The sequence below is a fragment of the Nesoenas mayeri genome (assembly GCF_963082525.1).
Source record: "Nesoenas mayeri genome assembly, chromosome: 8".
Taxonomy (NCBI): Eukaryota; Metazoa; Chordata; class Aves; order Columbiformes; family Columbidae; genus Nesoenas; species Nesoenas mayeri.
Window position 1 is genome coordinate 35,318,632 of NC_137554.1, and position 27,912 is coordinate 35,346,543.

The window sequence follows — 27,912 nt, forward strand, 5'->3', positions numbered from 1 at the left end:
TGCTGGAGCTGCATGCAGAGCATTGATTGCCTCTGCCGAGGTCACCTGAGGAAGAACCCAGTGTGATGTCTGCGCGAGGTTCAGGTGCACCTGCCTCTCTCTGCCTGGAGTTGTGTCTTTGAACCAATAAATACGTAAAATGACTCTTTTTGTAGTGCTGCTGTGGGAAGTCATGGCGTGCCCTGCAGAGCTCACGATGCAGCGCGTTGTGCTGCAGAAATGCAGACAGGTGCTGAGCTCCCCAAGGTGGGCGGCAGCGGCTGCGTGGCCGCGGGCCGGGGCCGAGGGCCCTGCTCTGGCTGTGTCTGTGTGCTCCTCTCCGTGCCCATGGGCCGAGCGCCCGGCTGTTCTTACACACCAACACCTGATGGGCCGGCCGGGCGGCCCCTGTACGTTGGGTTTCTCTCACCTGCAGGGAAGTCCTTGTGGGACCAAGACCTGTGCTGGGCTGCTTCCCTTCAGAAGAGCCCTTACGGTTGCAGTTGAAGCCTGTTTGTCATTACAGGAGGAAGAACTTTGTGCATCCGTGTTTATTTTCCCGAGGGGGTTGGTTTGTTTCTCCTTTGGCGGTGTTGGAGGAGGTGGCTGTGGGACCTCTGCCATGGCGCCGCTTGTTCTCGCTTGTCGGAGCAAACAGCTCGCAGTGCTAATTGAAGAGCCTTTGCAGATAAAGTGAGAGCTTTGCATTATTTATCTGAAATCTTCTTTTTTAATGGGACAATGTTCTGAGTTTGTTCATTAATGAACACTTAAAAATAATATAAAATTAGGCCTCATGAATTCTTCATGAGGTGTAATCTACCGTGATCATTTTTCTTGGCATTTAGGTGCTGCGAACAGTTCATTATTCATAACAACTTGTTTGACTTCGTGAGTCCTCAGAACGGGTGTGTCTGGGTGAATTCTCCACAGCTTTTGGGATTTTCTTCAGATTTTAAATTTAGGAAAAATTGCTTGTGGTGTGTTTAAAAACACTTCCCTTTAGTGCCTATAGATAACACTGAATTGTTACTGGTTTTTTTCCCCGCACCTATTGAATTAATTTCTCTTTATTGTGGAAAATGGGCAGTGGCGTATATGTAATTCAGGTAACAAGAACGGGTGCTAATTATTTGCTGACAGAAGCTCTTTTCAGAGCACGTGTGTGCCAGTCTTCAGTTCCACATGCAGACCTTCTAGGCTGCTGAGAACACGTGTAGTAAAGAGAACGCATGTATATTTCCATGTATGGAGCCATTGGCTATTGTTTATGCGTGCAGGAGGGAGATAAGGCTGCCTTAATCAGTCTGTGGGTAGTTTCCTACATGATTCATTACCTGTGCTTTGTAATGGTAGATGGATATGTCACATATTGATTCTAATAACTGAAGATTAATGTCAGTTACTCTGGCTTGTTTAAGCATTGTAATAGTTGTATTTATACATACAGGTATTCTTTGCATTATTGTTGGAGCTAATATTTCACCAGGAATAGATTGAAGGTAATTGAATTAATTGTAAAAAAAAACAAACGCATGAATATGTGGCAGAAGTATTTCTGAAACGTTACCCGCGACGTGGAGCTGCAAGGGGTGTTCGGTGCTGTTGCGTGGGGCTGTGCTGAGCAGCGCTCGCAGGCCAGGCCGCTGTGTTCCCGCGTTGCTCTGGGCGGCCTGTCAGCCTGAAACACCCGCGCCCGGCTGTACTGCACACACCGAGAAATCGGTGCACAGCAAGGCAGCCTGGTGAAATACATCCAGAATTTGAAATACGGGCTGCCTTTAGCTTACAGAATGGCAGCCGTGAAATTCTGTCACAGATAGTATTTTTCAGTGCTATAAAGATAGAATATTCAAATCATTGGTGGCTAAATTATCAGTGTCTATCAACAGTCACTGCAATTTATTCTTCTTCAAAGCCGCGGCTGGTCTGTAAATAGAACGTGGTGTTGGCAGTGCCGGGAGGCTGGCAGGTTGTTGACGAGGAAGGGGCTGGTGGTGCGGGTTTCACCGCGGTGTGACTGTCACCACACGTGACGTTTGCACCGCGGTGTTCAGGACCGGTAGGAGCTGCCGGGTGGGTCAGAGGGGTCTGCAAAAGCGTAGAGATGCTGCTCGTTTGAAGTGGCACGTATAGAGCTGTAACACTGATCTTCAGGGGATAAGAGCATGGATATATATGTGGTGGGTTTTTTAATTAACATGGGGGCTAAGTCATTGTTGGATTTTTCCACATTTATTTTGCCTCTATCCAGCTAAGCCCTTGATGAGTTAAAAACTCACAGCCTCCTTTAATATCTTTGTAAAATTGAATTATAGCCCAAGACTTTGTTAAAGCAAGTTATTACCAGTAATTAAGACAAGATGAAATTTACCTGTGTGCCCAGGAAACTAGAGCTATCTGTTTCAGAAACGTTCACGTTGTGATGCCGGTACTGAGTTAAAAATCTGTACTCTTAGTGTTGTGGATGGAGGAAACAGCACATGGAATGTTGAAGTCGGTTCTTGGAATAAATGTTTTTTCATGTGATGTGATGGCTGATGTGGGATCCACAGCTGCTTAATATTAAAACAAAGAAGCCATCAACACCATCTATTCCCTGTTGATGACTTTGTTTTATGTCAAGCCCGCACATGCTCCGTTCTGAGCTGTTTGAGGTTCAGACACGATGGGCAGAGGACAGAAGGTTGAGGAAGGAGAGCTAGGCCTTGCCTCTTAGTTACCTTTAATAATTGAAGTCTTTACTAATTACGTGAATCATTATGTGCATTTAAAATAACTATTATTCCTTTGTAAGAGCTTCGAATGCAAGCTCTGGTACATAACTGCTTTTGCAGAGAAATCGCTCTGTAAATGGAGACTTAAAATTATGCAGAAAAACAATTGCATCGGAAATACTTGATCCGAAACATTTTTAATAACGCTTCAGCATTTCTCTCTATCCATGTTCTTTTTTTTTATAAAGCGGATCGATTTTCAGTAACCTACAACTTGGCAATAATTTGAAGGGCAAATAAGTGCCTTGATTTGCCTTCCTACTATTGAAAAATCAGGCAGAGCTAATTGGAGTTGAGTGAGGAAGAAAACCTGGCACCTGGTGCAACGTTCGTTCATGCCAAGATATTTTGATGAAGTATTATATGAGAGAATCTGCTCGTTCAAGAACAGATTTTTACAGAGCAGCTTAATTTTCCAAACGCGTTAAATATCTGAGTTGAATTGCGTTTATTTGCTTGATGTGGAAGGTAAGCGCGCTGAAAATGTAACTGGGAAGGGTTCAGAGAATGCGTAAGTAGGACACCAGCCAGCTTCAGATTTTGTTTTCTTTCACAGATTTTAAACGATCCGGGGTTATTGTTTATCTGGGAACTATAGATAGCTTTTGTGTCTGCTGCTAATAATAGATGCCGTACCTTCCTCAGAGCTTTGTGCTCCTGGAACCGAAGCCAGTGTGCGCTGTTCATCTTGGCTTTAGAAGGCAAGATCAGTCCTTACATTGCAGTTTACCTTCTGGGTTTTTGATGTCGGGAAGGATGCAGCCGGATGGCTGAGCTGCACAGGGAAAGCTGCGGTTAACTGTGTCGGCTGCCTCTCTCGTCCTCTGCTTGTGTTGTGCTGGCAGAACTGGAATTTCCCCCCAGTTTTCAGTCTGTTGGTGCACATCCAGCCGGTGTGAGCACAGGGTGCTGGGGAAGGTGTGTGACTGGGTGCAGGTCAGTCTGTTGGTGCACATCCAGCCGGTGTGAGCACAGGGTGCTGGGGAGGGTGTGTGACTGGGTGCAGGTCAGTCTGTTGGTGCACATCCAGCCGGTGTGAGCACAGGGTGCTGGGGAAGGTGTGTGACTGGGTGCGGGGCAGTCTGTTGGTGCACATCCAGCCGGTGTGAGCACAGGGTGCTGGGGAAGGTGTGTGACTGGGTGCAGGTCAGTCTGTTGGTGCACATCCAGCTGTGTGAGCACAGGGTGCTGGGGAAGGTGTGTGACTGGGTGCAGGTCAGCCCCTTGGTGCACATCCAGCCCGTGTGAGCACAGGGTGCTGGGGAAGGTGCGTGACTGGATGCGGGTCAGTCTGTTGGTGCACATCCAGCCGGTGTGAGCACGGGGTGCTGGGGAAGGTGTGTGACTGGGTGCGGGTCAGTCTGTTGGTGCACATCCAGCCGTGTGAGCACAGGGTGCTGGGGAAGGTGTGTGACTGGGTGCAGGTCAGTCTGTTGGTGCACATCCAGCCGTGTGAGCACAGGGTGCTGGGGAGGGTGTGTGACTGGGTGCGGGTCAGTCTGTTGGTGCACATCCAGCCGTGTGAGCACAGGGTGCTGGGGAAGGTGTGTGACTGGGTGCAGGTCAGTCTGTTGGTGCACATCCAGTCGTGTGAGCACAGGGTGCTGGGGAAGGTGTGTGACTGGGTGCGGGGCAGTCTGTTGGTGCACATCCAGCCTGTGTGAGCACAGGGTGCTGGGGAAGGTGTGTGACTGGGTGCGGGTCAGTCTGTTGGTGCACATCCAGTCGTGTGAGCACAGGGTGCTGGGGAGGGTGTGTGACTGGGTGCGGGGCAGTCTGTTGGTGCACATCCAGCCCGTGTGAGCACAGGGTGCTGGGGAGGGTGTGTGACTGGGTGCGGGTCAGTCTGTTGGTGCACATCCAGCCCGTGTGAGCACAGGGTGCTGGGGAAGGTGTGTGACTGGGTGCGGGGCAGTCTGTTGGTGCACATCCAGCCCGTGTGAGCACAGGGTGCTGGGGAGGGTGTGTGACTGGGTGCGGGTCAGTCTGTTGGTGCACATCCAGCCCGTGTGAGCACAGGGTGCTGGGGAGGGTGTGTGACTGGGTGCAGGTCAGCCCCTTGGTGCACATCCAGCCCGTGTGAGCACAGGGTGCTGGGGAGGATGTGTGACTGGGTGCGGGGCAGCAGGGCTGGCTGGGTGGTGCTGGACACCAGAGGACGATCCTCCAGCTGGGCTGCCGAGCTAAACAGATGTAGCAGCATCTGAAGCATTTAGGGGTGTGAGTAAATACATCTATGAAATCAGATTGAAGGGGAAAAAAGCAAAGGAGCGTGGCTGATGGGGGTGAAGGGAGAGTCCCGGCGGCGTGCCCGGCGCGGTGACGTGGGCAGGGACGGTCTGCCTTGGATGTGCCGCTTTTCTTTCAGGAAGTTACTGGTTTTGCAGAGTTAATTTTCAAGATGGCTCTGCCGTGCGGCTGAGGCGCAGCGTGGCAGGGCTGCTTCCTATGGAGAAACTGCAACGCCAGATAGCTGTTCCTGGGCCTGATGATACAAAACAATGGTAGCTCAGAACTTGTTTCCATTGATTAAAAAGAGCGTTATTTCCTGAAGGAGACATTAAACTGACACTTAAGCATTTTAATTGAGAAAAAAATAGAATTGACCAGAATATAACCCGAGCCACCCTCACGCGGTTAATTTTAGAACAGACGCCCATTTTCTGCTGTCTCCCCCATCCTCCCGAGTTACAGACCTGGTTTGTCACTGCATGTACCTCCCTGGATTTAAAAGCCAAAGAGGGAGTTAGTGTTGAGCGGTTGATAGCTGCGGGGCGCGCAGGAGGGCCCGGCTGGGCTCTGCAGCCCCTGCCCGCAGCTGCTCGTCCTGCGCGGGGGCTCTGCTGGGCTCAGCCCGCCCGGGGCTGCTCTTTGGGACCAGGCGCCGGTGCAGCCGCAGCGCCGTCGGGCAGCAGGAGCGCCCGTTGCAATGGCTCTGCCTGGGCCAGACCGGAGGCTCGGATGGCGTCCTTGGCTTGGCAGCTCTGGCGGCAGTGAGGCTGTGTTGGAAGCCGTAGCACGGTCAGATACCTGTGTGACACAGGCCCGGGTGCCCGGGTTCTCCTGCTTGCTTTGTTGGCCTGTGCAGTTTGGGATGAACACTTGCGTTCTTCAGGCCTCCGGCGCAGATAAACATGCAGCTTTGCGCATGTGACCGGTGGCGCTGGTGACAATGGCGCTGCTGTCCTGCGGCTCTCTGCTGGGCTGGACTCGCATTTGTCGGGTTTTGGAAAGGTCTGTTTGAGTCTTTTCTGTGAAAATGAGTGTTTTCCATTTCAAGATAGAAGCGCTTGTTAAGATTCCGGCCGCCACCTGTGCCTGATGAGCCTTTCTCTGATTAAACCTTTCTGATTCCAGTAAATATCCAAAGACCTTTGTATCTCTGAAGATTGCAAATCCAGGGCTTTATTATTTAAAGAGGTGTCAGTTCGTTAGTGAAAAATACAACTGGAGAATATAGGTCATCACTAGAACCAGTACCTGGGATGTCTTGGGACAGTGGGTGTGTTAATTGGAGGCAGTCTGAGTGACGCCAGGTTGCAGATAGACTGTGCCTGGTTAATGTTGTTGTCATTGCACTCTGTGATACACTTATTAAATAGGTAAAATATTTTACCTTTTTGTATAGAGCATACACTTACTTCATCTGATTTAATGGAACTATAATTTTAATTATGATTATTACCTTAAATTATAATTAAATTTATGTGGTTTGAATTTACGTTTGTGAAAATGGCTGTGTGATGAAAGCAGGAATCAGCTTTGCATTAACAAAAAATGTAGGTTTTTTTAACTGCATCTTTGGATGTGCTCACAGCCAAAGACTAGCATGACCTACTTTGCAACAATAACACAGGAATCAAGCCGGGTTTTTTTGTTGAAGTATCTAAATTGGCCATGAATGCTACCTACTCATTCGTTTGTAAGTACCTTTAAAAATAGCTATTGTATCTATGAAACTGAAGGGTTTTTCTCCCCCTTCTCCTCTTCTTTTGCTGTAGATAATTAGCACCATGGAGCCTCAGGTGTCAAATGGCCCTACTTCCAATACAACCAATGGACCCTCCAGCAACAGTAGGAACTGCCCTTCCCCCATGCAGACGGGGGCTGCCACAGACGACAGCAAAACCAACCTCATAGTCAACTACTTACCCCAGAACATGACCCAGGAGGAGTTCAGGAGTCTCTTTGGGAGCATTGGCGAGATCGAATCCTGCAAGCTCGTGAGAGACAAGATTACAGGTAAGCGCTTCGCTGTCGGTCGGTTGCCATGTGGGTCGGCGGAACCTGGGCGCTTACATTGCGAGAGCCCGGCACGGGAACGCTGCGAGTGCCGCGGTGGGCCTTCGGTTACCGGTGCCGCACGCTGCGTCCCCAACATCTGCAGGAGAAGCCCTTTGTCTTGCTGGCTCCGTAAGGACCTGAGCGGAAGAACAAACCTGGCGGGTCTGCAGAGCTCAGATGATGGTGTTACCCTGATCGTCTGGGGTTTGTTTTAACGTTGGCTTAAGTTGTAGGGGAGGGTGGTTCAAATGGCTTGAGCCAACTGACCATTCTTAATTCTTACTATTTCTTTTGAAACTCGCCATACCTTCGTCAAATTATTGCCTGTTTTGACACCACTGTAAAGTCAAGATGGTTCTGTGTGCTTGTTACAGCTTATTGACAATGGCGTTCTTGTAGAGCAGTGGTTTGTAGTTGGGAGCCACTGCTCTGGATTTCGTTCAGACCTTTGTGGGTACTGGTTAATGAACTTAATTTTGTTCCCTGAAAACATTTTAGTTTGCTGTGATCCTTTCTGGCATTAAGCAGCACCCATCAGTAGCTGCATTCCGAACAAGAAAGGCCTCCCGTTACAGATATTGCCTCACACAGCAGAGAGGTGTGTGCAGCATCGCTAGGGGAGCTGTGTGGGTGGTGCAGGCGCTGTGTCCTTGCGGCTGCAGCCGGGAGCCCACTGGTGCACAGCAACACGGTGGGATGAACAGTCAGCTTTTATGGGCCGCTTTCTAGGTTAGTTGATAGGTTGTGTGTCTGCTCGCACCATAGGCAGGGAGCAGCTGAAATGTCCGGGCTCCTCAGCGCAGCGCCAGCGCTGGTGTGTTGAGCACAGAGAGCAGCCGCCCTGGGGGGGTCCGGGACAGGAGCGCTCCTGGCAGCTGGACGGAGGCGCCGTGTAACAGTGAGGAACTAAATCCACATCTTCACACCTACTTCTGTAATAGCCTGACAGCCGTTGTATTGGCAGCACTAAGATGATTTGCTTAGTGTTTTTAAACACGCAATGCTTCTTTTTTATTTACTTCCTGACATACAGCGATGTCCTGGTTGAGCGCAAGACGCATAACAAATGGCAGTAGCCGCAGGGCAGCTCGAGTCCTCGGAAGCGCCGCCCGGCAGAGCTTGCTTTAGCACGTTGACCATGATGTATCTGCCTCAATATATCTTATGATTGGGATGCAGCTCCAGGGGTATTAAGAGGAAGAAGACTGAAAAATTGAATTGACTTCTAATTCTTTACTTCTTTTCTACTTAAAGGAAAACAAATTGCTTATAATCTTCTGCGCCAAAAATTTCCATGCAAGTAGCTCTTGTTTTATAAGCATAGTTGGCCCAGAATCCCGCTGTTACAGGTCACCCCGATGTCTTCCACCACACCAGTTTGTCTCCAGACTGTTGGTTTTAGTCTGAAAAGCATCTGGGGAATTGGATTGCTGTTGGCTGCAGTTATTTCAGCCAGGAGCGAGCGCCCGGCCCTCACTGCGGGCTCTGGGGTGCTCAGCCTGGGTTCTCATCGTGGCAGGTCCTGTGTTCCACGAGGGCGTTTTGCTCCCCATACCCCTCACAGTCATGGCGATTTCCTTGCGGTATAATTTCGGTACTGTAGATATTCAGCGTTGTTTTTGTAGACAATCGGCCGTCTTTGGCCAGAGCCATTACTTCATGGGCTGGGAACAGTGTGCTTTTTGTTTCATTCCATCTCCAGGCTTTTGTCTCTGCATTTGAAGATGTGAGAAATTTGCTGTATGATCTTCTGACATATTCCTGACTACTTTTTCTGCCTATGATTTTTCTTTCTATACAAAGTGCATAAATCTTCCTGATCAGTACAATACTTTAAAGGAACCCTTCTTTAAGGAAAAAACCTACACGTATGCTTTGAGGACATCCCCCCTCAGCGACTGAGGAGCCTGCGTGTTGTTTTAAAAAGCAATACAAGTACAAAAGAACCAAATTCATAAAAAATGCCCTTCAAAAGTCCCTGTACCGGTTTTGAAGGCAGAATTTAATCCGCCAAGGTTTTCAGTTCTGCTTATCAAGGCATTGTTACTAATTTTTAGGATACATGCTCATTCCACACGTTGCATTCGGGGTCAGTACATGGCGTTGGTCCTCAGCCAGCAGCACCCCATGTTTTCAGAGGTTCTTGGTGCGCTGAGAGGAGCAAAATGGAAATGCACTGAGCCCACAGCATCTCATCTTTGCGGATTGGCATCCAGGTGTGCTCTGCTCTGGGTTTCTGGGTTTTCCCGTGTTTTGGGAGGGCTGTTACAGGAATGACTGGCTGTTCAGGACTTCTCTGGGGTTTATTTCTTATCAAAAGATCAATGTAGGTTTTTTGACAGTGAAAGCTGTGTTGCAGAGGAAACGGTGAATTCTTCAGCTGTTCTCACGGAACTGGCGAAGGTCTGAAACAATTGAGGTCCAGTGTGCTCTGGGGTTTCTCCTTGTTGCTGTCCAGAGTTGTGCGGCTGTGCTGGATCTCAGCTCGGTGTGCGCTGCCGCTGGCAGAGGCTGCAGCTGTCCCCGTTAAAACACGGCTCATCTCCACAGGTGGGGAGCTTTCCTCCTTCCTGCCAAGGAAAGACAGAACAGAACTGCAGAGACACGTTGGTTAAAGAAAAAGTCACAAACCAAATTGTCATCATTAGTTACTCTGCTAAAACCATATTAGAAAACCTCCAGTGAGTTTTGGAGGCTAGAGAGGATTGAATTGGTTCATGCAAAAGATTTGATCTCCCCTGTCCTGTTAAGGAACTGCACAGATCTTCTAAAATAACATTTAGGCTCCCAAAATACTGTTTTCCCTTTGAGAGAGTTTATGATCTCAGCTCTTCTAATAATTTTAAAATGGATTAAACAGTATACGTTGGATCTGTCTTCTTGCATTCGTAGGGCAGTAGTATGGTTTTTAAGAAAACTGCTTTGTGGTGCTGCCCCTCGCTTTGGAAAGACACGTGTTTAAACAGGCATATTCCTTTACTAAAAAAACCAAGCTAATTCTGTAGGACAGCGTACCAAGGTGAATAGGAGTGACAGCTTCCGAGACAGCCTTTTGTTTGGTGTTCAGAACCAGAATGGTGAACCGGGGTTTGTTTGGTAGCTGCTCAGAGCAGGCGGGATGTACAGCAGCGTTTTTAAAGGTGCCGATGGCTGGAGGAGACGCAGGTCAGGTGTGTGATCTGATCATGGCGAGGGATGCAAGAGGAAGAAAAGGTGGGGTTTAACTACAGAGATTTAAGGGAGTGAGAGCAGGAAAAGCAGGCTGGAGATAGCTGCCGTCGTTTGGCAGGGATGTTTAATAAAAGCAGAACTTGTGGTTGTAAAGTGTGCTTATTAAATTCTTCATTTACACTACCTAATTAATTCTAGCATTTTAAATTAACAGTGAAACTGGTCCCTGCTGTACCATTTCATAGCTACAGCATATTTCGTCCAACAACCCAGTTGCTCAGGTTTAATCAGCTGCTCTCAAAAAATGAGAGAGAACTCGAGCTAAAAGCACAACTGGCGTGCGTGTTTCCAGCAGCGCTGGCTGGGAGGTGAGTGCCCGGGCAGACCGTGGCTCCGGCTGCGCGTGGGGCTCGGCGCCCGCCAAGCCACGGAGCTCTGCGCATGATCCTTTTCTTACTTTGTGCAAAGAAGGGCAGTGATAAACATCTTCCTGACCTGCGGAAGCGAGAGGGTTTGATTTAATCAGAAAACGTCGAGTGAAGAAATGCTGAACTTGTTTTGCCCTGTGTTTGAACACAGTAGATGCGGTGAGCGCGGTGTCCTCGGACGCTGTAGCTGCTGCTGGCCAAGCCAGTTGTCCTCCTTGGTGGAGTCTGGATGTGGGAGAAGGGGGATGTTTGTTATTAATTCTTTAATTGATTTGGTGGCCTCAGCTGAACTCTTAAGAATCATTTCTGTTTGTCTGTAATCCACACAGGAGTTTATGTCGCCAGGTCTATAAATGGTTGGTATCTAAAGCTCTTTGGATCTCAGATAATCTTTCATATCTTAAAACGATGCAGGCACGCTGTACAGCAGAATATTTATTGATACAGGATTTCTGTGCATCACTTAACTTATGACAGAGTTTGCATATTCCTGCTGTGTGGTACAATTTGATGTTCTCTGCATGCATAATCAGGAACTCTATTGCTTCTCTGCCCAAAAAGCAACTCTTTTTTTAAATTGCTTCTTTTGAATGTGCAGTTCCTTTAAGATTATGCACAAAGATCTTTAATTTTGATTTCAGGTATTTATAATAGGACTGCAGTTTGGAAATAATTGTGGCATTATAAGTGTAATACAATTATTGACGATCCCAGTACAAATGCAGGACAGACAAGCTGTTGACTCAAAGCAGTAGCACCTGTACGTTGTCATGTGTTAGGAGAGCAAGAAATACTGGTTTACCTATGGATTTACCTACAGGTTATGGATTGTCCTTCCTCACTCTTTAGAGTGTGATCCAAGAGCCAGAAGCTAATGGGATGGTGGAGTCAGAAATAATGCAGCGTTACGGGGGAGAGCAGGAGAGTGTGTGTCAGCAGTGCTCAGTGCTCGTTCCGCCGTGGGACGCAGCGAATTGCTGGTGTGGGGAAGAGGCCCTGGCTGTGCTCTGAGACGCCACCATGAGCCCCTCTGCTCCTCAGGTGTGTCCAAGCTCTCAGTGGTATCGCCAGCCCTCTGTAGAAAGCGGTCCCTCCTATGGCCCTGTGTAGCGCCAGCTCAGCAGCACGTGCTGAAAAGGTGCTGCTGTCAAAAGCAAAGACGCAGATTCTGTGCAGCCAGGAGCGCGGTGGCTGGTGGCGCTGAGCTGGCGTTCCTGCGCGAGTGTGCCACTCACAGTGCGCGTCTGGAGCTCCCTGACATTTGGGGCCTAATTAAACAGCCTTAAGTTCAGCGTCTGGAATCCGTAAGTGCTCTGAAAGTGGTGGCTGCAGAAGGTCCTTGTGCTCAGGAGCAGAAGCCATTCAGTGCACACGGTGGGGTGACCCCGGGGACAGGAGTGACCCGGGGGACAGGAGTGCTGTTCCGCGGCAGCGTGGGTCTCCGGGAGCAGGGATCTCCAGGAGTGAGGCTCTTGAACTGATGGCAAGCGTGCAATAGCAGGAACAAGCCATTTCAGCTTCCTTTGGTAAAGCCACCTCTGCTGCCTGCAGTCGCCGCGGGCAGCTCCTAAACTTTGTGTTTTAGTGGGGGTTTTGGTGCCTCATAGAGTAGATGAGTGTCCATTGTGGTGCCCACCTTAGGACTGAGGGCACTCTGAAAGTGCATTGTAATGGAAAGACACAAAGCAAACACGGGATTAATGGTTAGGTTTAGTTACAGGAAAGAGTCCTTAAGTTCATGACACCAGGTAACCATTGCAAGGTCAAGTCTGCGCTTGAAAGCCTCGGGCTGGAAGCTGCAGAGGTGTTAGTGGAGGTGTGCTGCTTTGTCGTGGGGGAAAGTAGGACTTTTATTCAAAGGAAATAGTTTGCAGCTGTAGGTAGAATGTGTGTTCACTGAAAATTTCACACACAAAGACTACCGGTGTGTTATATATGTTTTCTTTAGGAATTTTGTTCAAGGGCATACCAAAAGTATTTCCTATTGGAAGAAGGAGATGTGACCCATATGCAGATAAATACAGCTTACTGTGAAACGCGGCGTTCAGTCACCTGGTCCTGACGGGCTGAAAGCCTCATCTGGGCATAAACTACTTCACATTGGATGGCCAGTTCACTGATCGTACTTTGACGGTGCCTTCCATTTGGAGAGATTACTAGTTTCAGCGGTTTTCCCCACCTGCAATACAGATAGGATTATAGAATGTAGGGATTATGTTAGATAACGCTTATAAACTGTTTAGAAAGTATGTAAACATACCTCATGGCATAAGCCCACCTAATAATGGGGTTTAGGAGAGCAATCCCTTGTAGAGGTAGTTTATTCCCTTGCTGACCTGGAAGGGTTTTCAGTAATTCAGTAACTGGTGTCTGATCTCTGCTCGTTCATCGGTGTGGATCTCGTTAGCCTGGGCTGTTAGCAGCACTTGTTTGCTCCGGTAGTGGATGAGAATTAACACAGCCCTTCAGATCAGGGGGGAAAAGAATCGTGCTCACCATTTACAAAGTGAATAAAACTCTTGTCATTTGGCCCGATGGCATTTAAAAGCCGTGTTTAGTAGTACCTTCGGAGTGGCTGTTCAGGGAGTCTCTGTAAGAAGCGTTTCAGTTTTGTGTGCTTGACTTCCTTGAAAGCGAAAGGCTTAGTATTTGCTGAAATAGGGAAAATATTTATGCAGCAAGAGTACCCTGCTAGAGTCCTTTTGTCTGGAAAATAATACCAAAGAAGTGAATTACCAGGGGTGTTTCAGGAGGGACCTGCGGACTGGCCGGGCTGTATTGGGTATGTACAGGAGACTGATTACTGGGGGTGTTTCAGGGGGACCTGCGGACTGGCCGGGCTGTATTGGGTATGTACAGGAGACTGATTACCGGGGGTGTTTCAGGGGGACCTGCGGACTGGCCGGGCTGTATTGGGTGGGTACAGGAGACTCGCGTGGGAGTTGTTTGTGTGTGTTGGGTGCGTGGTCGAAATACTGGGGGGGGTGGCTGGCAGGTGATAGAAACGCAGCTGGAGTCGAGTGCCCGGGGGGGCAGGAGCCCAAAGTCATGTGTCCAGAGCTGGAAAAGAGGAAATTCCTTCTGTGAACCGGATGGAATAGAGAATATGCCTCAGTTTCGGCTCATAATCCTTGTCTGGTAGACCCAGTTGCATGCTGAGAATAAAATATAAGACGACACATTTTTCAGAGTCGTTAAAATGTAGAACTATTTTTTAAAAGGCTAAATATATGGCTCGGAATGTCATTAAAGACCTTTGATAATTTGATCAGAATTTGCTTGCCTAATTTATTCTTATAGCTTCTTATTTCCTGAGATGTATTTTGTTCTGGAGCAGAGATGAACCTCATCTCAGTGTTGCATGTCCTGTTCTAAGGGCTGCGGAGTCCAGACAGTCCCCAAATATTGATTATCTGAATGAGTGTTTCCATTTGGTATCTGAACTAAATTCACGAGCGCTGTGGGAAGGGAACGCAGAGGCAGCAGCGAGCGTCTCAGCGCTGGGTTTCTGACGGGTGCTGGGTGCGGGTTGGTGTCTGCTGTAAGCGCTGGGGAGTGTTTGGGTTTGCACCCGTCGCTGTGTCCGCAGCCGCTCTGCAGGCGCCTGCTCCCCGCTCTGTGCCGGCCAACAAGGAATTGTGATCTCTCGTTATTGGAAAAAAGCAATTGGAACGAGGGGGGCAAACAGGCAGAAAGCAAGCTGGCATGACCCTTGTGCTGCAAAGAGCTTCCCGATTAACTTCAGCACTTCCGAGCCTGAGCTTGTTCTGAAGTGTGTTAAAGGCCTTTAATGCATATTTAGTTTACTCATACCAAGCAGTTAAACGGTGAGGAATAAAATAACATCACCTTCCTGTCAGACCTAGTGAGGAGGGATTAGCAGAGTGGTTTTCTGTAGCAGCACGAGCACCCTTACACCTCCGAAGTTTTGACTTGCAGATACAAGGTTATTGATGAGGCTTCCCAGTGCGTGCTCACCTTCCACCTGAGACTGTTCCATTCTCCAAGTCATCTCCTGCTGCCTCCCAGGAACGGCCGGGGGAAGCGGTGCTGCTGGTGGCACCTGTTTGGTGGCAGGTCACTGCTGCCCCAGTGCTGTCTGTTGTGGTACCTGTTTGGTGGCAGGTCACTGCTGCCCCAGTGCTGCTGGTGGCACCTGTTTGGTGGCAGGTCACTGCTGCCCCAGTGCTGTCTGTCATGGAGCCTGTTTGGTGACAGGTCACTGCCGCCCCAGTGCTGTCTGTCATGGAGCCTGTTTGGGGGCAGGTCACTGCTGCCCCAGTGCTGTCTGTCATGGAGCCTGTTTGGGGGCAGGTCACTGCTGCCCCAGTGCTGTCTGTCATGGAGCCTGTTTGGTGACAGGTCACTGCCGCCCCAGTGCTGTCTGTCATGGAGCCTGTTTGGGGGCAGGTCACTGCTGCCCCAGTGCTGTCTGTCATGGAGCCTGTTTGGTGACAGGTCACTGCTGCCCCAGTGCTGTCTGTCATGGAGCCTGTTTGGTGACAGGTCACTGCTGCCCCAGTGCTGTCTGTCATGGAGCCTGTTTGGTGACAGGTCACTGCCGCCCCAGTGCTGTCTGTCATGGAGCCTGTTTGGTGACAGGTCACTGCTGCCCCAGTGCTGTCTGTCATGGAGCCTGTTTGGGGGCAGGTCACTGCTGCCCCAGTGCTGTCTGTCATGGAGCCTGTTTGGGGGCAGGTCACTGCCGCCCCAGTGCTGTCTGTCATGGAGCCTGTTTGGGGGCAGGTCACTGCTGCCCCAGTGCTGTCTGTCATGGAGCCTGTTTGGGGGCAGGTCACTGCCGCCCCAGTGCTGTCTGTCCTTCCCTGCGCTTCAGCTCTCTGCACAGCTGCTCTCCGTCCTTTTGCCCGAGGAGAAGGGGCAGGACGGGAGCTGGAGGGTTCCGGGAAGGCTCAGGGACACTGGCGCTGGTGTCCACCAATGATCCTCCAGCCGAGGCGGGTCTTTTTGGGGCAGCAGAAGACAGGCCCACCAGAGCCCGTCAGGGCTCCCAGGCTGGCTTTCCCATCATTTGTCCGTTTGTCGCTACTCAAGACCTTCTTCCATTCAGGCACAGGAACGAGCGCCATGGCTGTGCTGGGACTCAGCTCTGCCCACCTCCCCAGCGCTCCTGCTGGACCCCTCGTTCGGAGCAAAAGTGACCTGTGTAAAACCAGTCTAAATGGGTTTGGAGGTGTTTTACCTCCTGCTGTCCCTGTCCCCAACACTGCTTTTCACCCATGCTGCATTAGGAGTTTCTTCTTGGCTTTAAGATGGTGTTTAGTGCACTTACCGTTATTTGACCTGCCCTCACAGCGATTTCTGAGATTCGGTGAGCCAGGCAGTCATTGCCCCTTCTGTCACAGAGCTGATCGCTTGTGTTCCTGGCGTGCAGGTGCTTTTCTGTACAGCCACAGAGCCCTGCAGGATCATCTCCCTTGGCTGCTGGGAGCAGGGAACCCGAGACCTTCAGCTGGGTGTCGGTGTGCCGCCCATGGGAGCGCTCGGCCTCCCGTCCTGCTGCTGTGTTTCGTGCCAGCTCAGTCTGTGCTGCCTCTGCCGATGAAAATACCTCTTCAGACCCCATGCTTCAGATGTTCTTTCCTTTTAGGGTTATTCTGATGGGACATGAACAAGGACCCATTTACATGATGAAGTCAACCTGTCTGCTGTTTATGAAGTGAGATGCTGACTTTTTAAACCATTTGCGGTGACAGCCTGAATCTTGCTCAGGCCCTTCTGTATCTCCGCCTGCCTCTTCAGACAGGTTTTGCCTGGGTGCCATGTTCCCCATGTGTGTGATGCTACCGTCTTGTGGTTCCTCTCTTCCCTGCGGGATTTTCGTTCTAGAAAGAGCAGAGCAGGAGGGAGGATGTCACTGCAGTCCAGGTCCATTTCTCTGCTCTTCGCGCTGTCTCAAGGGCTGACTGTGCCGGGTTTGGCCATCACTGCTCTGGAGCAGCCCCAGGCACTGACTCTGCACTGCTCTGCTTGCCCTGCTGGGAGCTCGGGTGCTGGTGCCATGACTCTGCACTGCTCTGCTTGCCCTGCTGGGAGCTGGGGTGCTGGTGCCATGACTGCACTGCTCTGCTTGCCCTGCTGGGAGCTGGTGTGCTGGTGCCATGACTGCACTGCTCTGCTTGCCCTGCTGGGAGCTCGGGTGCTGGTGCCATGACTGCACTGCTCTGCTTGCCCTGCTGGGAGCTGGGGTGCTGGTGCCATGACTCTGCACTGCTCTGCTTGCCCTGCTGGGAGCTCGGGTGCTGGTGCCATGACTCTGCACTGCTCTGCTTGCCCTGCTGGGAGCTCGGGTGCTGGTGCTGTGACTCTGCACTGCTCTGCTTGCCCTGCTGGGAGCTCGGGTGCTGGTGCCATGACTCTGCACTGCTCTGCTTGCCCTGCTGGGAGCTCGGGTGCTGGTGCTGTGACTCTGCACTGCTCTGCTTGCCCTGCTGGGAGCTGGGGTGCTGGTGCCATGACTCTGCACTGCTCTGCTTGCCCTGCTGGGAGCTCGGGTGCTGGTGCCGCGCAGGTGCTGCTGGACACACTGGGCTGGGCAGAGCTCTGCTCCAACCCCGCACTGCTGGGCTTGCTGTTCTCGCGGCATCTGTTCCGTCAGTGGAATGTATCTGCTTGAGGGGGGAAATATGCCTTGATTGTTTTTATTCACAAGAGCCTAGAATGTGGGTTTTTTTCAGTTAGGTGGTTTTAAGGGGTGTTGCAGGAGCAGATGGACAAATAGCTGTGTCATGCTCACCTGCAAGCAAACAAATGGCAGCTTCAGCGGTATGATTAATTATTGCTGTACTGGAGGGGCTGCTGTTTCTGCAGTAAAAGGTCCAATGTGCCTGGTGCCCTGTATGGATAACGATCTGTGCTCATGTGCATTTTAAAGCACCTTAAATTAGATACCCACAGGTGTCTTCTTGCTCCGGGAGTGCAGGGCCGAGCAGACGCGGCCGGTTGCGGCTCCTCGGGACGGCGTGGGTGCCGTGGGGCGTTCTGCTTCCCGGTGGGGGCGGCGGGTGGGGCAGGGTGAGGTGGGACGTGTTAAAGGAAGAAGAATTCTCCAGCAGCTCCCTTTTTAGACTCCTCTGTTCTCCTACGCGCTCTGTCTGTGTCATTTCTACTTACCTATGTATCTCCTTCTCCCATTTCTCTACCTTTAAATATTTTCTGCTCTGGAAGCCACTTCATCTTAAATTGGAAAAAAAGAACACCAAGCTTGGGAGTTTGACTCATAGCATTTTTTTCCCTTATGCTTTCCACTACATTGGAGTAGCTGCTTTGTTACCTTGGTTTTGTTTAGTGGTAGGATTGTGGTACCAGGTTAGGTATTTGCCAAACTGGAAACAAAAGGGAAAATATACATATACATGTATATGGGAAAAAAGGAAAATTTACATATTTTCCTGTCCTGTGTTTGCCACGTACATGTTCAGTGTTGTGACGAGGCTGTGAAGGGCTGTGTGTGGTGGAGCTGCGCCGGTTCGGTGGCCGGCCTGCGCTCGTGACTGCACACGTGGTGCACCAGCGCCATGCGTGCGGACGGTGCCAGAGGAGGAGGATTCGGCTGACACAGCGGAAATCTGCCGCCTTTGGAAGGAAAATACTTGCTTTCAGTCTGGAGAAAATTCATCCAGGAGCACATTCCTGCTAATACTCTTTTCAACAAAATTATCAAGAAATTTAAGCAGTAGAACTGAGTAGTATGTGCACACAAAGTCATAATATTTTGTCCATTAAACAGTTTTCATTACTTGTGTTTCCTACAAGTACCTAAAAGGCATCTTGTAAACATCTGAAACACACTTAAACTCCTGCTCTTGTTTTAAAGATCTGTCTTAAAACAAAGCAGGCTTGTTAGGTAGGCTCAATGCAGTCTAAGTATTGATGGGTAGCAACATTTTTATAGGTAGCACAATTCAGAATATGGTGGAGTGGCTTTAGTTCCCTCAGCATCTTTCCAGATGCTGTGTAAAGTCATCTGTGTAAATCTATTGCAGATTAACCTTCTTAGCTGTCAGGTTGCAGCTTTTCTTTGTTTTGCTGATCAGATTAAAAATGCCGCAGACACAGATTGTGTTGTTAATATTAAATTTTGTCTTCCGGCCTGTAATAAATGACTTTCCTCTATGCATTGGAAAAACTGGTTAGCAGAGCTCAAAGAGTTTAATTAGCGGGCTGTTTATGAGCCAGAGCAGGTATTCTGAGTCATTGTTCAGAATGACTGTGAAATTTCTTGGTGTTGTGGCTGCTTTTGTTTCTTGTTGTTTGACAGAGGCTGAGGTACAAAACCCTGAATGTTGCCGAATTAAATCATTTAATGACAAAATTACCAGGGCTTTTTGAATTTGCAGTCAACCAGGTTTCCGATATTGCTGCTGCGCTGTATTGTTATGTCCTACTTAATATTCTTGTTTTGCAAAACAAACTCTTGTTTTTCTCCAGCTTTACGTGCCTTTGCCATTTCCTTCAGACTGGAAGCATTGCTGCCACCATTTCCGCAGAAAGCGCTTCCAGGGGTGAGGGTGCGCTGGGTTTCGCACCCGCTGGGTTTCGCACCCGCCGTGCCTCCCTTCCCCAGTCTCCGCGTGCGTGGTTCCTGCTGCTGGCAGCGCGCTCTGGCCTTGTCACAGGAGCCTCTTACCAGCCGGGCCGGCGGAGGCCGCAGCTGGCCCTGCGCTCTGCCCGTCCCGGGGCGGGACCGCGCTCTGTGTCCGCCGCGGCTCTGTCCGTCTGCCTTTGCCCTCGGCACTTTCTCCTCTGCCCTCGCTGCCATCCTCTTCTCAAAGAATGGCTTTGCTCATCAGCTTTGGCTCTGGGTGCCTGACGTGGCTTTTTTTGTGCAAACGCTGGGTACATTTGCACCAGAGTTGTGCACCGGGTGAGTGCGGGATCAGTGTGGTCTGAACTCACTGTTCCTTTGGTTGGAGCCTCAACAGTGGGGACAAAAATCACCGTTTCTCTTCATTTGCTTTCAGTTTCTGCCCCGTTGTTCAGCTGGTTTAGTTGTCTTCCACTCCGTCTGGATGCCAGCGTTCGGGCTGGGGGCAGGAGGGGGTGTCTGCTCTGGTGGAGGGTGTGTCTGTTCCATCCTCTGCTCTCCACACTCTTGGAGACCCTTTTCTTCTTGGTTTCAGACCATGTAATTTTTTAATACTCTTTTAATTTCATCTTCTCTTATGAATAACAGTGCTAAGTAGCACACTTTTGGCATTTCATCTCTGGTCACAGTCTTGACACATTTGGGATATCTCTAGGGGTTTGCATCTTCTTTTAGTCACAAAATCTTAATGCTTATCTTAATGCATATTTTAATGCTTTAACACTGGACGCTTCTAGTTTTCTATCTTAATGTACTCTCAAGCCTGAGATCATCCTTTATTTGAAGCCCTGGTGGTTGCTGAAGTTTGCCTCCCGTTTGCTCTCCTTGTCTCCAGTGGTGCGTGTCTTGTTCACCGGACGCAGTCCGCGCGTGCCGCTGGTGAGCGATGCTGCGTCCCCGCCATGGTGCGACACCGCCTGCTGCGGATGGGACGGCCATCCCGCCACATACCGTGTGCTTGATGTAGCAGTGGTTTTTAATTCTGCTGCACATTTCTTTCCACGCTGCTGTTTACTGTTTCGTATGTGCTGGTGTGTCTTACATGTGTTTTTTTCTGGGTCTGTTTTCACCTTTTCTTACTGAATATTGTGGTAACTTAGTCTGTTTCTAACGTCTGCATTCTTGCATGTAATTTGCCTCTTCTTCAGCATTGAATTTACTGTGTGGGACGGACAAGTCCTGGCTGTTCGTTGTCCATCCATGCCTGTCCTCGGCACACAGGACTCCTGTGCAGCCCCGGTGCGCTGGGCAGCGCGGGAGCAGCGCAGCCCTGCTCGCACAGCGGCTGCTCCTTCGGGGCTCCGTGGAGGGAGGGGAGGAGATGGAGATGGAGGGGAGAGGCGAGCGGTGTCAGCTGCGGGGAAATCCGAGTATTTGTTCGGGAGTGGAACTGTCCCACATGTGTCAGGAACAGTAGCTTCTGAAAACAGACTTTATCGGTTACTTGCAGCATCCATCCTTAAAATCCAGTTTTACATCTAAAGAAACATGATAAAAGCAGGAAAACAAAAAAAAAGACTAAGGAGGATAATATATTCTGCAGCATGAAATGTGCGTGTTGTTTACAAGATATCTCCAGCCCAGCACAACTCGCAGTGGTCTGATAATGAGGGTACTGTCTCACAGCAGGGAGATGCAGTTTTGGACCCTTGTTCTAGTGACTGTCTTATTCTGTCCAAGTTAGCCCTGGAAAGCTCACTGCCTTTCAGGTTTTGGTCTCCAAAACAGGAATAAAAGTGCTTTCCTCAGTGGTGTTTGGGAGGAATGGTGCCTTACCGAGAGAAAATGTTTCCGTGCTATGGTGATGGGGACTGTGTAAGAGTGCAGCCAAGTCAGCAGCATCTGCCTCAAGCTGCCACTTAAGCTTTGCATGCAGATCAGTCTGTGTCCTCGAGTGCAGTAATTACCCAGCTGACTTTGTTAAAACTCTGTGTACTGTGCAGGTAAGAGCAGAGTCTCGTCGCAGCTGAGATGGAGAATATCTGAAATGTTAGAGGCCTTTAAGGCACTGTAAGGCACTGTTTGCAAGAGTGGTGATGTTTTGTGCTGTTGGTATTGTCAAGGTTAAAGTGGAGTAGCTGCGTGTCCGGGAGTCCCCGGGAGGTGTCGGGGCAGGGTTTGGAAGGACGCGGTGGTGCTGGGCGGCTGTCCGAGCATCCTCCACCTTGCTGTTTGCAGGGTGGGTGTGTGGGGCCGCTCGCTGTGTCTGATGTTGAGGGATGGCCACTACTGCCAATTGGTATTGAATCTGCATGAGAACTGCTACTGCTCCAGCATCTCTGAAACATCAAGACATGGGATTTGTCCCAGCCGTGGAGGAGGACGGAGCTGGTGTAAGCTCCTGTGGCACGGCCTGTTGAGCTGAGCCTTGTGACTCTGCCGGTGCTGTTTGGGTGACCTTGCTTTCTGCCGGGGGGAGTCAGTTGGTTTTGGGGGGTCTTTGTTTCTGAGGTCACTGTGTTGAGGTCCCGGTCGCTCTGTTCCCAACAGAGACGTGTGTTCTGGGGTCACAGTTACCTCACTAGCGCAAATCATTCGATCGCGTTAGCTACATTTATAGGATTTGTCTCACATTTTAGGAAACACTTTTTTTTCATTCCCCTTTTATTTTTCTAGACTTGTTGTCATGGTATCTGGCACTTCCCATTCGGATATTAAAATGGAGTGAGTGGTGTCTGCACGTCTGGTTCGATTTCCCCGAGGGAGGGTTTTCTGTGGGATGCAGCACGCTGTTTGCAGGGCCTTCCTTGGGGGTTCAAGTCGCCTCGCAGCAGCCCTGTTGGAGGAGGCCTGCTGGGAAGCAGCCCCCTGCGCTTGGACTGCGGACACTACAGCTTAGGTGCATGGAGCTCCCGTGGGGGAGCTCGCTGTGCAACCTGTGCCTCCCCGGAGCCCCGAAGGGCCCATCTCCTGCGTAAAATGAGCTTTTATCTGAGTCTTTGGCGCTCCGGGGAATTTTCTCCCTGCAGGTCTCCTGTGGGGCGGGCCCAGAATTCGCTGTTTGGGGATCAGGGCTCTGCTGCCTTAGGGGAAGAGTTTGCTGGAGGAATCGTGTCCCATCTGAGCAGGTTTGTGTTGGTGTTGAAGCCTTTACAGCTCCTCTGGCTGGAGCTGGGCTTCGGCCCAGGGGACACGGAGGGATTTGCCCCGAGGTTTGGGCTTAGGTTTGCTTATTTATTTGTTACAAAACTACAGATTTGGTTTTTTAGGAGTTCTACTGTACAAGTGTCCCAGTGTGAGTCTGAACCTGACTTTCCTGTCTGGTAGCACCTTAAGAAGGAGCTTCTACTGACACTCGGGTTTTGCTGATGGCTGTTTTTAACCAGGAATAAGCTGTGCTCCTTCACTGCAGGTGCACTGTAGCATCAAAGCGTATCTAGGGCTCTAGATTGGATTGCACTTAAATACAGCTGACTTATCTTAATTTAGAAGAGGGATCATCTCAAAAGAACTAACAAGGGTGCCTGAAATTCAGTAATTTGAAGGCAGGTTTCCAAGCAAAACTTGTACCCAGTCACCTTCCTGCAGAAGTCAAAAGCCCAAGCTATTTATTCCTCATCCTTCTCTCCTTTTTGCTTTGAGAAAGATTAGACATTTTTCCTTACTTCTTGCAAGGGTGAGACTTGCATTGTAATAGGAGAAGGATGCTTTGCTGCTATTCATGGACAATCCCAGCCTGTACCCATATACAGAGCCTGTATTCCCAATAAGCGGCAGCCCAAGTGGGTGCTGAGATACAGGAGCACTGAGCACGGGTTCCCTGGGCAGCTGGGTTACAGTGACCCGTGCCGGGGTGGCCTTGGCTCCATTGCGTGGTCCCCAGAGCTGCTCCGGTCCTGGTGCGTGTCCCGTGGCCGTGGGTGCGTTGTGCGCTGTGGTCGCGGGGCCGCCGCACCTGCTCCTGCGGATGACGGGCCTGCGGGGCGAGTGGGTGCTGCTGGTGCGAAAACGTCAGGCAAGGGGGGCGGGGAACTGGTCTCATGATCACATCTCATTTTCCCTTGATGTGAATCTTCCCTCCACAGCTCTATTTGTTGGTAACTGTCATAGAAACAAAAATAGGAAGCAGGCAATTCACTTGACCTTCTTGGTGCATTTTGAATGTATCTTCTCAAGGGTATTTATGTAACCTGCTCCAAAAGCCCCTGCTTCATACGGCTTTTCAGAAGTTACAGTCATTCTTTGTCCTTCCAGGAATGTGTTTAAAACACCTCTGAGGCAGTTTGAAGGCTCACAGGGTTGTGCTCTGGCCTACCAGCTGGAGTGGGGCTTACCTTGAGTATCACCTGTAAATGTCACCTGTTGCTGTTCTTTAGAGGATGGAAAGCACGACAAGCCTCTTTCTTGACCATCTCTGTTGCTGCTTTCCCCGCCAGCCATCCGGAGGGGGCATTGGGGACATCGCGTATTTATGAGCATTGTTGGGAAGGTTGAAGAGCCCCTGCAGGTCTGCCTGGTCCCAGCTGGGCGGCAGGTGAGCTCTGCGGTGCTGACGCAGACGCTCAGCCGGGCACCGGGTTCTTCCCTGAAGGGTCGCCAAGGTTGGACCAGGCAAATTTGGAGCTGGGAGGCTCGGAGAGTTCCTGGCGAGCGTTGTTTTGTCTCTTGGTCCCGCAGCTGGAGTGGCTGGAGGCTGTTGGCGCCCGACGGCTCCGCCTGGCCCATGGCTGAGCTGCTGGAGAGCAGCGTGGGCGCTCAGCACCGTCGGGCGCGCAGCTTTCCTTGACTTCTACAGCTGCGCAGGAGACGACAAAACCACGATTTAAGGTAGTGTGCATTGTTGCTGTCCTGTTCTGCACTTGTTTTTGTGAGCGATTGTTTTTTGTGAGGACCATAGTTCTTTAATGCAACTGCATTCCAGAGGAATTTATTTTCAAGAAAAAGGGATTTTTTTAGTACTTATCTGGTCACAGGTGAGCAGTTCAAAGTTATGTTCTTCTGTACACTGCTTTTAGAGTAGTTTCCAGCAATAGGAAGGCTTTAAACTTGTCTGAGAAAGTTCCCTTCTACGTTCCATGTGGGAATGATGGCAGTGGGAGCTGCATGGAGAAAAGCAGCAGGAACAGTGCATTGAGTGGAGCTTCGGGGTCGGAGAGGCCATTGAGCCCTTAGCACGTCTCACCAACAGCTCGCTGGAGCCAGAGCGCGCCTGCGGAAAAACCTCAGCTTTCCGAATTTCCAGTGGTGGGAGAGCTGACAAAATGGTTGGTAGGTAGTTAAATAATCTGTTACCTTCAATGTCAAAACCAGAACAAACACCTTCCCCAGGAAGACAGCATGTGCTTTGTTGGTTCTGGTCTGATCCCTCATGTTTCAGCTGCCGAGCAGTGGGGCTCGGGATACGTAACTCCGTGTTTTATCTGCTGGACAGTCATTGTTAAAAAACAACCAGTCTCTGCTTCACACAAGTGTTAGTGTGGTACTGATGAGGTGGAGAGATCGAGCCCCTCTGCTGTTGGAGGAGCTGTCCCGTCCTGCAGTCCGTCCCCCGGCAGCACCCCCAGGGCTGGTGTCTAACGCAGGGGCCAGGATGGGGCTCAGGGGCCAGGATGGGGCTCGGCGCTGGGCAGCGACTCCTCTTTCCCTTTCTGAATAAGTGGCTTTTATGCCAACAAGAATCGTTTTAACCCTTTTGCCAGCATTGTGCACTTGATGAGGTTGATTCTCCGTCACCCTGTATCCGAGTCCTTCAATCCCCATTTGGAAAGTACACCACAGTTCTTGGTTTCTGCGTTATAACCTTGGGTTTGTGCTACCTCAGTGCATGTGTTTGTAGTTTACTGAGCGGCTTTGCTGCGTCCTCTTTGTTCTTACCCTCTCATCCGTCTCCCTGCGGTCAATGATCCTCAGGAGCGCGGAGTTTGGTTTTTTCCACTCGTCAATGGCAATAAACAGTTGAGGGCCGGGATCTGTTTCCTGAGAGAGACCTGCAGGAAAACGGCTTTCTGATGATTTCCTCCTCACAATTCCCAGTTAGAGATCTGGTGGCTGATTATGGGGTTTTTAATCCATTTAATGTGTGCCATGTTAATTTTGGTTTAGTCAGTTAATAAGCAGTACCAAATCAAGTGCTTTATAGAAGACAAAGTATATCAATGCTATTAAATTGACATTCTTAAAATTTAAGTCAAACTTGTAATCTAATAAAGAAGGATGTCAGTTTAGTTTGACAGAATCTATTTTCCATAGGCCTAATTTGATTGACATTGATTTTATTACCCCTCTCTAATTCTTTATTATTAGAGTCCACTGTGAAACTCTGTGGTTGTGCCTTGCGCAGCGTTTGATAGGCCTGTGATTACTGGGCTCATCCCATCCTTCCCTTCTGAATTTCAGTGCAAAACTGTCTTTTTCTCCAGGAAATTGGAACTTTTTCAGTGCTGTAAAAATACTGAAAATCACAAGAGAACCATTTGCCTCTTTTTTTGGAGCCTATTCCGTGCAAGCAGTCCAGATAATCTCATTTACCGTGTATTGTTTCAGGAGCTGCTGTTCAACGTCCGCCTGGGTTGCTGGTTGTACTCCATGTGGCTTCTCAAGGTGTGCACAGCGCAGCTGCTTTCCGTGTGCCGGCGCTGCGCTGTGTGCTGCTGCGGCAGGGCGAGCGTTAAGGGACCTTTTACTGTAGTCTAAATAAAAACTTGTGTTATTGTGACATTTACTAGCTGGGGATTTTTTTTGTGTGGTGTTTCCTGTGATTTTCCTGTTCTTAATTTCTATCCATTTTCCCTTTTATATCTTAAATACAGACTTGACCTAAGCAGGCCGGCTTACAGAGGAAGTAAGGACAGGTGCAGGTCTGTAGCCACCACTGCCTTTTCATAGTGACAGGTTTGGGCTGTATGGACAAGTGTTGTGAACAGGGCATACTGATTTTTCCGTATTATTTTTCATGGTTTGTTTTAATGTTGGTGATTTTTCAGCTCTGTGGAATGCAGCCTCTGAAATACACAGGGTGTGCATTACCAGCTTGGGCTTGGCGTTGCATGTGGCTTTTTTAGCCTGTCAAGCCCTTGATCACTCTTAACCCCGTTACTCCTCGCTTCTGGGGCTGTTCTTTGCCGTGCCACAGGAGGCCCGCTGTGCGCTTCCTCGGGCTCCATGGACCGCGCAGAAAGAGCAGGGGTAACAGTGATAGGACAAGGTGTTCTTCTGAGATCATCCAGAAATATCTCTTGCGTGCCCTACGGAATCACAGCATGCGGTGAGCTCACTGGGTTCCAAACGACAGAAGGTATTGGCTGTTCGCGGCGCTGCTCCGGGGCAGCGTGGCGTGGGGACGAGCCCCGGGGCGCGAGGGGTCCCCGCAGATGCTCCTTCTTTCTCCAGCAGGAACGATGGTTAGTTCTTTCCTTTTGTCTGTGTTGTCTAACAAAGGTGTGTTGCTCTTGAGATGAACTTAAAAATAATATTTTTAGCTGGATATTTTTTTTTGCCTTTTTATCTGTAAATGTTAAGGACGCTAAAACTTTCTGATGTCCGCCAGCAGCCATAAAGCTTCTTGTAAAGTAATTTTTATTTGCTTTTCAGCTTTTTGAGGTAGTAGGGGAGGATGCCTGTCTTCATTAGGTGTTATGGGGAGATGCTTGAAAATGAAGCCAATGGCAATTCAGCGGGAAAGCGGGAAGCTCTTAGCAGAGGCTGTGCTCGGCTGTGCTCGGCTGTGCTCGGCTGTGCTCGGCTGTGCTCGGCTGCGCGCCGCTGGCGGGCGGCGGGGCAGGAGCAGCAGCCGCGCTGTGCGGGGCAGCAGCTGCACCAGCTTTCGGTGCCTCCAAAGCCTGTGGGCCTTGAGGCTTCTTAAGATAAAAGGGTGGGGTTGTTTTCTCTTGAATTAACAGAAATTAAGTGCTCGGAATGCTGAGTAGACTCACCCTTTTTGGTTTTTGGGTTTTTTTTAAGAATACAGCCCATATAGCAATTGATATATTTGATAAAAGATCACAACAAACAACATATGAGTAACAGGCCTTAAATTCTATTACAAGTTTTATATATTTCATTATATTCAGGAACATATACTAACAAGAGGAAATCATGTTTCCGTGTACCCATTATTCTAAGCAAAACTTTGACGGTGTCATTATTTTCCTTAAGCCAAGTTCTTAATGCTTGTGGGCAGGCCTGTGCTGGGACTCCTTGTCCTTCACTTGGAGAACGTATTCGTTTGTTTCCAGCACAGAGATGGTGGTATCTAACCTGGGTGATGTTACTGGAGGGCTACAAGGAAGGAAGCGAATGAAATGTTGATAGAATTGTGTTCTTGCATTGCCGTTGTTTGCCGTCCCTGCAGCTTGCCTTGGCTCAGGGTTGGGGATCCAAGGTCTCTTCCTTGCAGAGCTGTTGGCAGAAGTGAGAACGTTCCCATGAGAGATGACTGGAAGTCATTGTGTATGGTGTGGGGGTTGAGAACAGCAGTGGCTGGACTGGAAGCCCTTGTTCACACTGATGTAAATCCCAGGGCTCCTCGTGCCCACATCTCACATCAGTGGATGGTGAGGGGGAAAAGGAGTGACACAAACTCATGTTATCCAAGCCCTGACCCTCGAGTGCCCCTTTTTCTATAAGAAGAGGGGTGTCTCCTAGAGCATGGCTTGCTTCTGCCCAGGACAGTTCAGGATTAAGTACACTAAGGATCCGCCGTGCTCAGAGGCACAGGGACCGGGGC

General features: G+C 49.9%; 1 protein-coding gene across 3 annotated transcripts in view; it reads left to right on the forward strand.

Annotated features, from left to right (window-relative positions):
• Positions 1–27,912, forward strand: part of ELAVL4 (ELAV like RNA binding protein 4) — a gene marked incomplete at its 5' end in the record, with an annotated part of 62,678 nt that overhangs the window by 16,017 nt on the left and 18,749 nt on the right. For 2 of the 3 annotated variants that reach the window (XM_080348765.1, XM_080348766.1), the window contains one exon: positions 6,758–6,998. In XM_080348765.1, coding sequence (XP_080204891.1) covers positions 6,758–6,998 — 241 coding nt within the window. Of the gene's footprint in view, positions 1–6,757; positions 6,999–27,912 lie in introns of those variants that run through there. The other variant, XM_080348767.1, reaches the window with a different exon arrangement.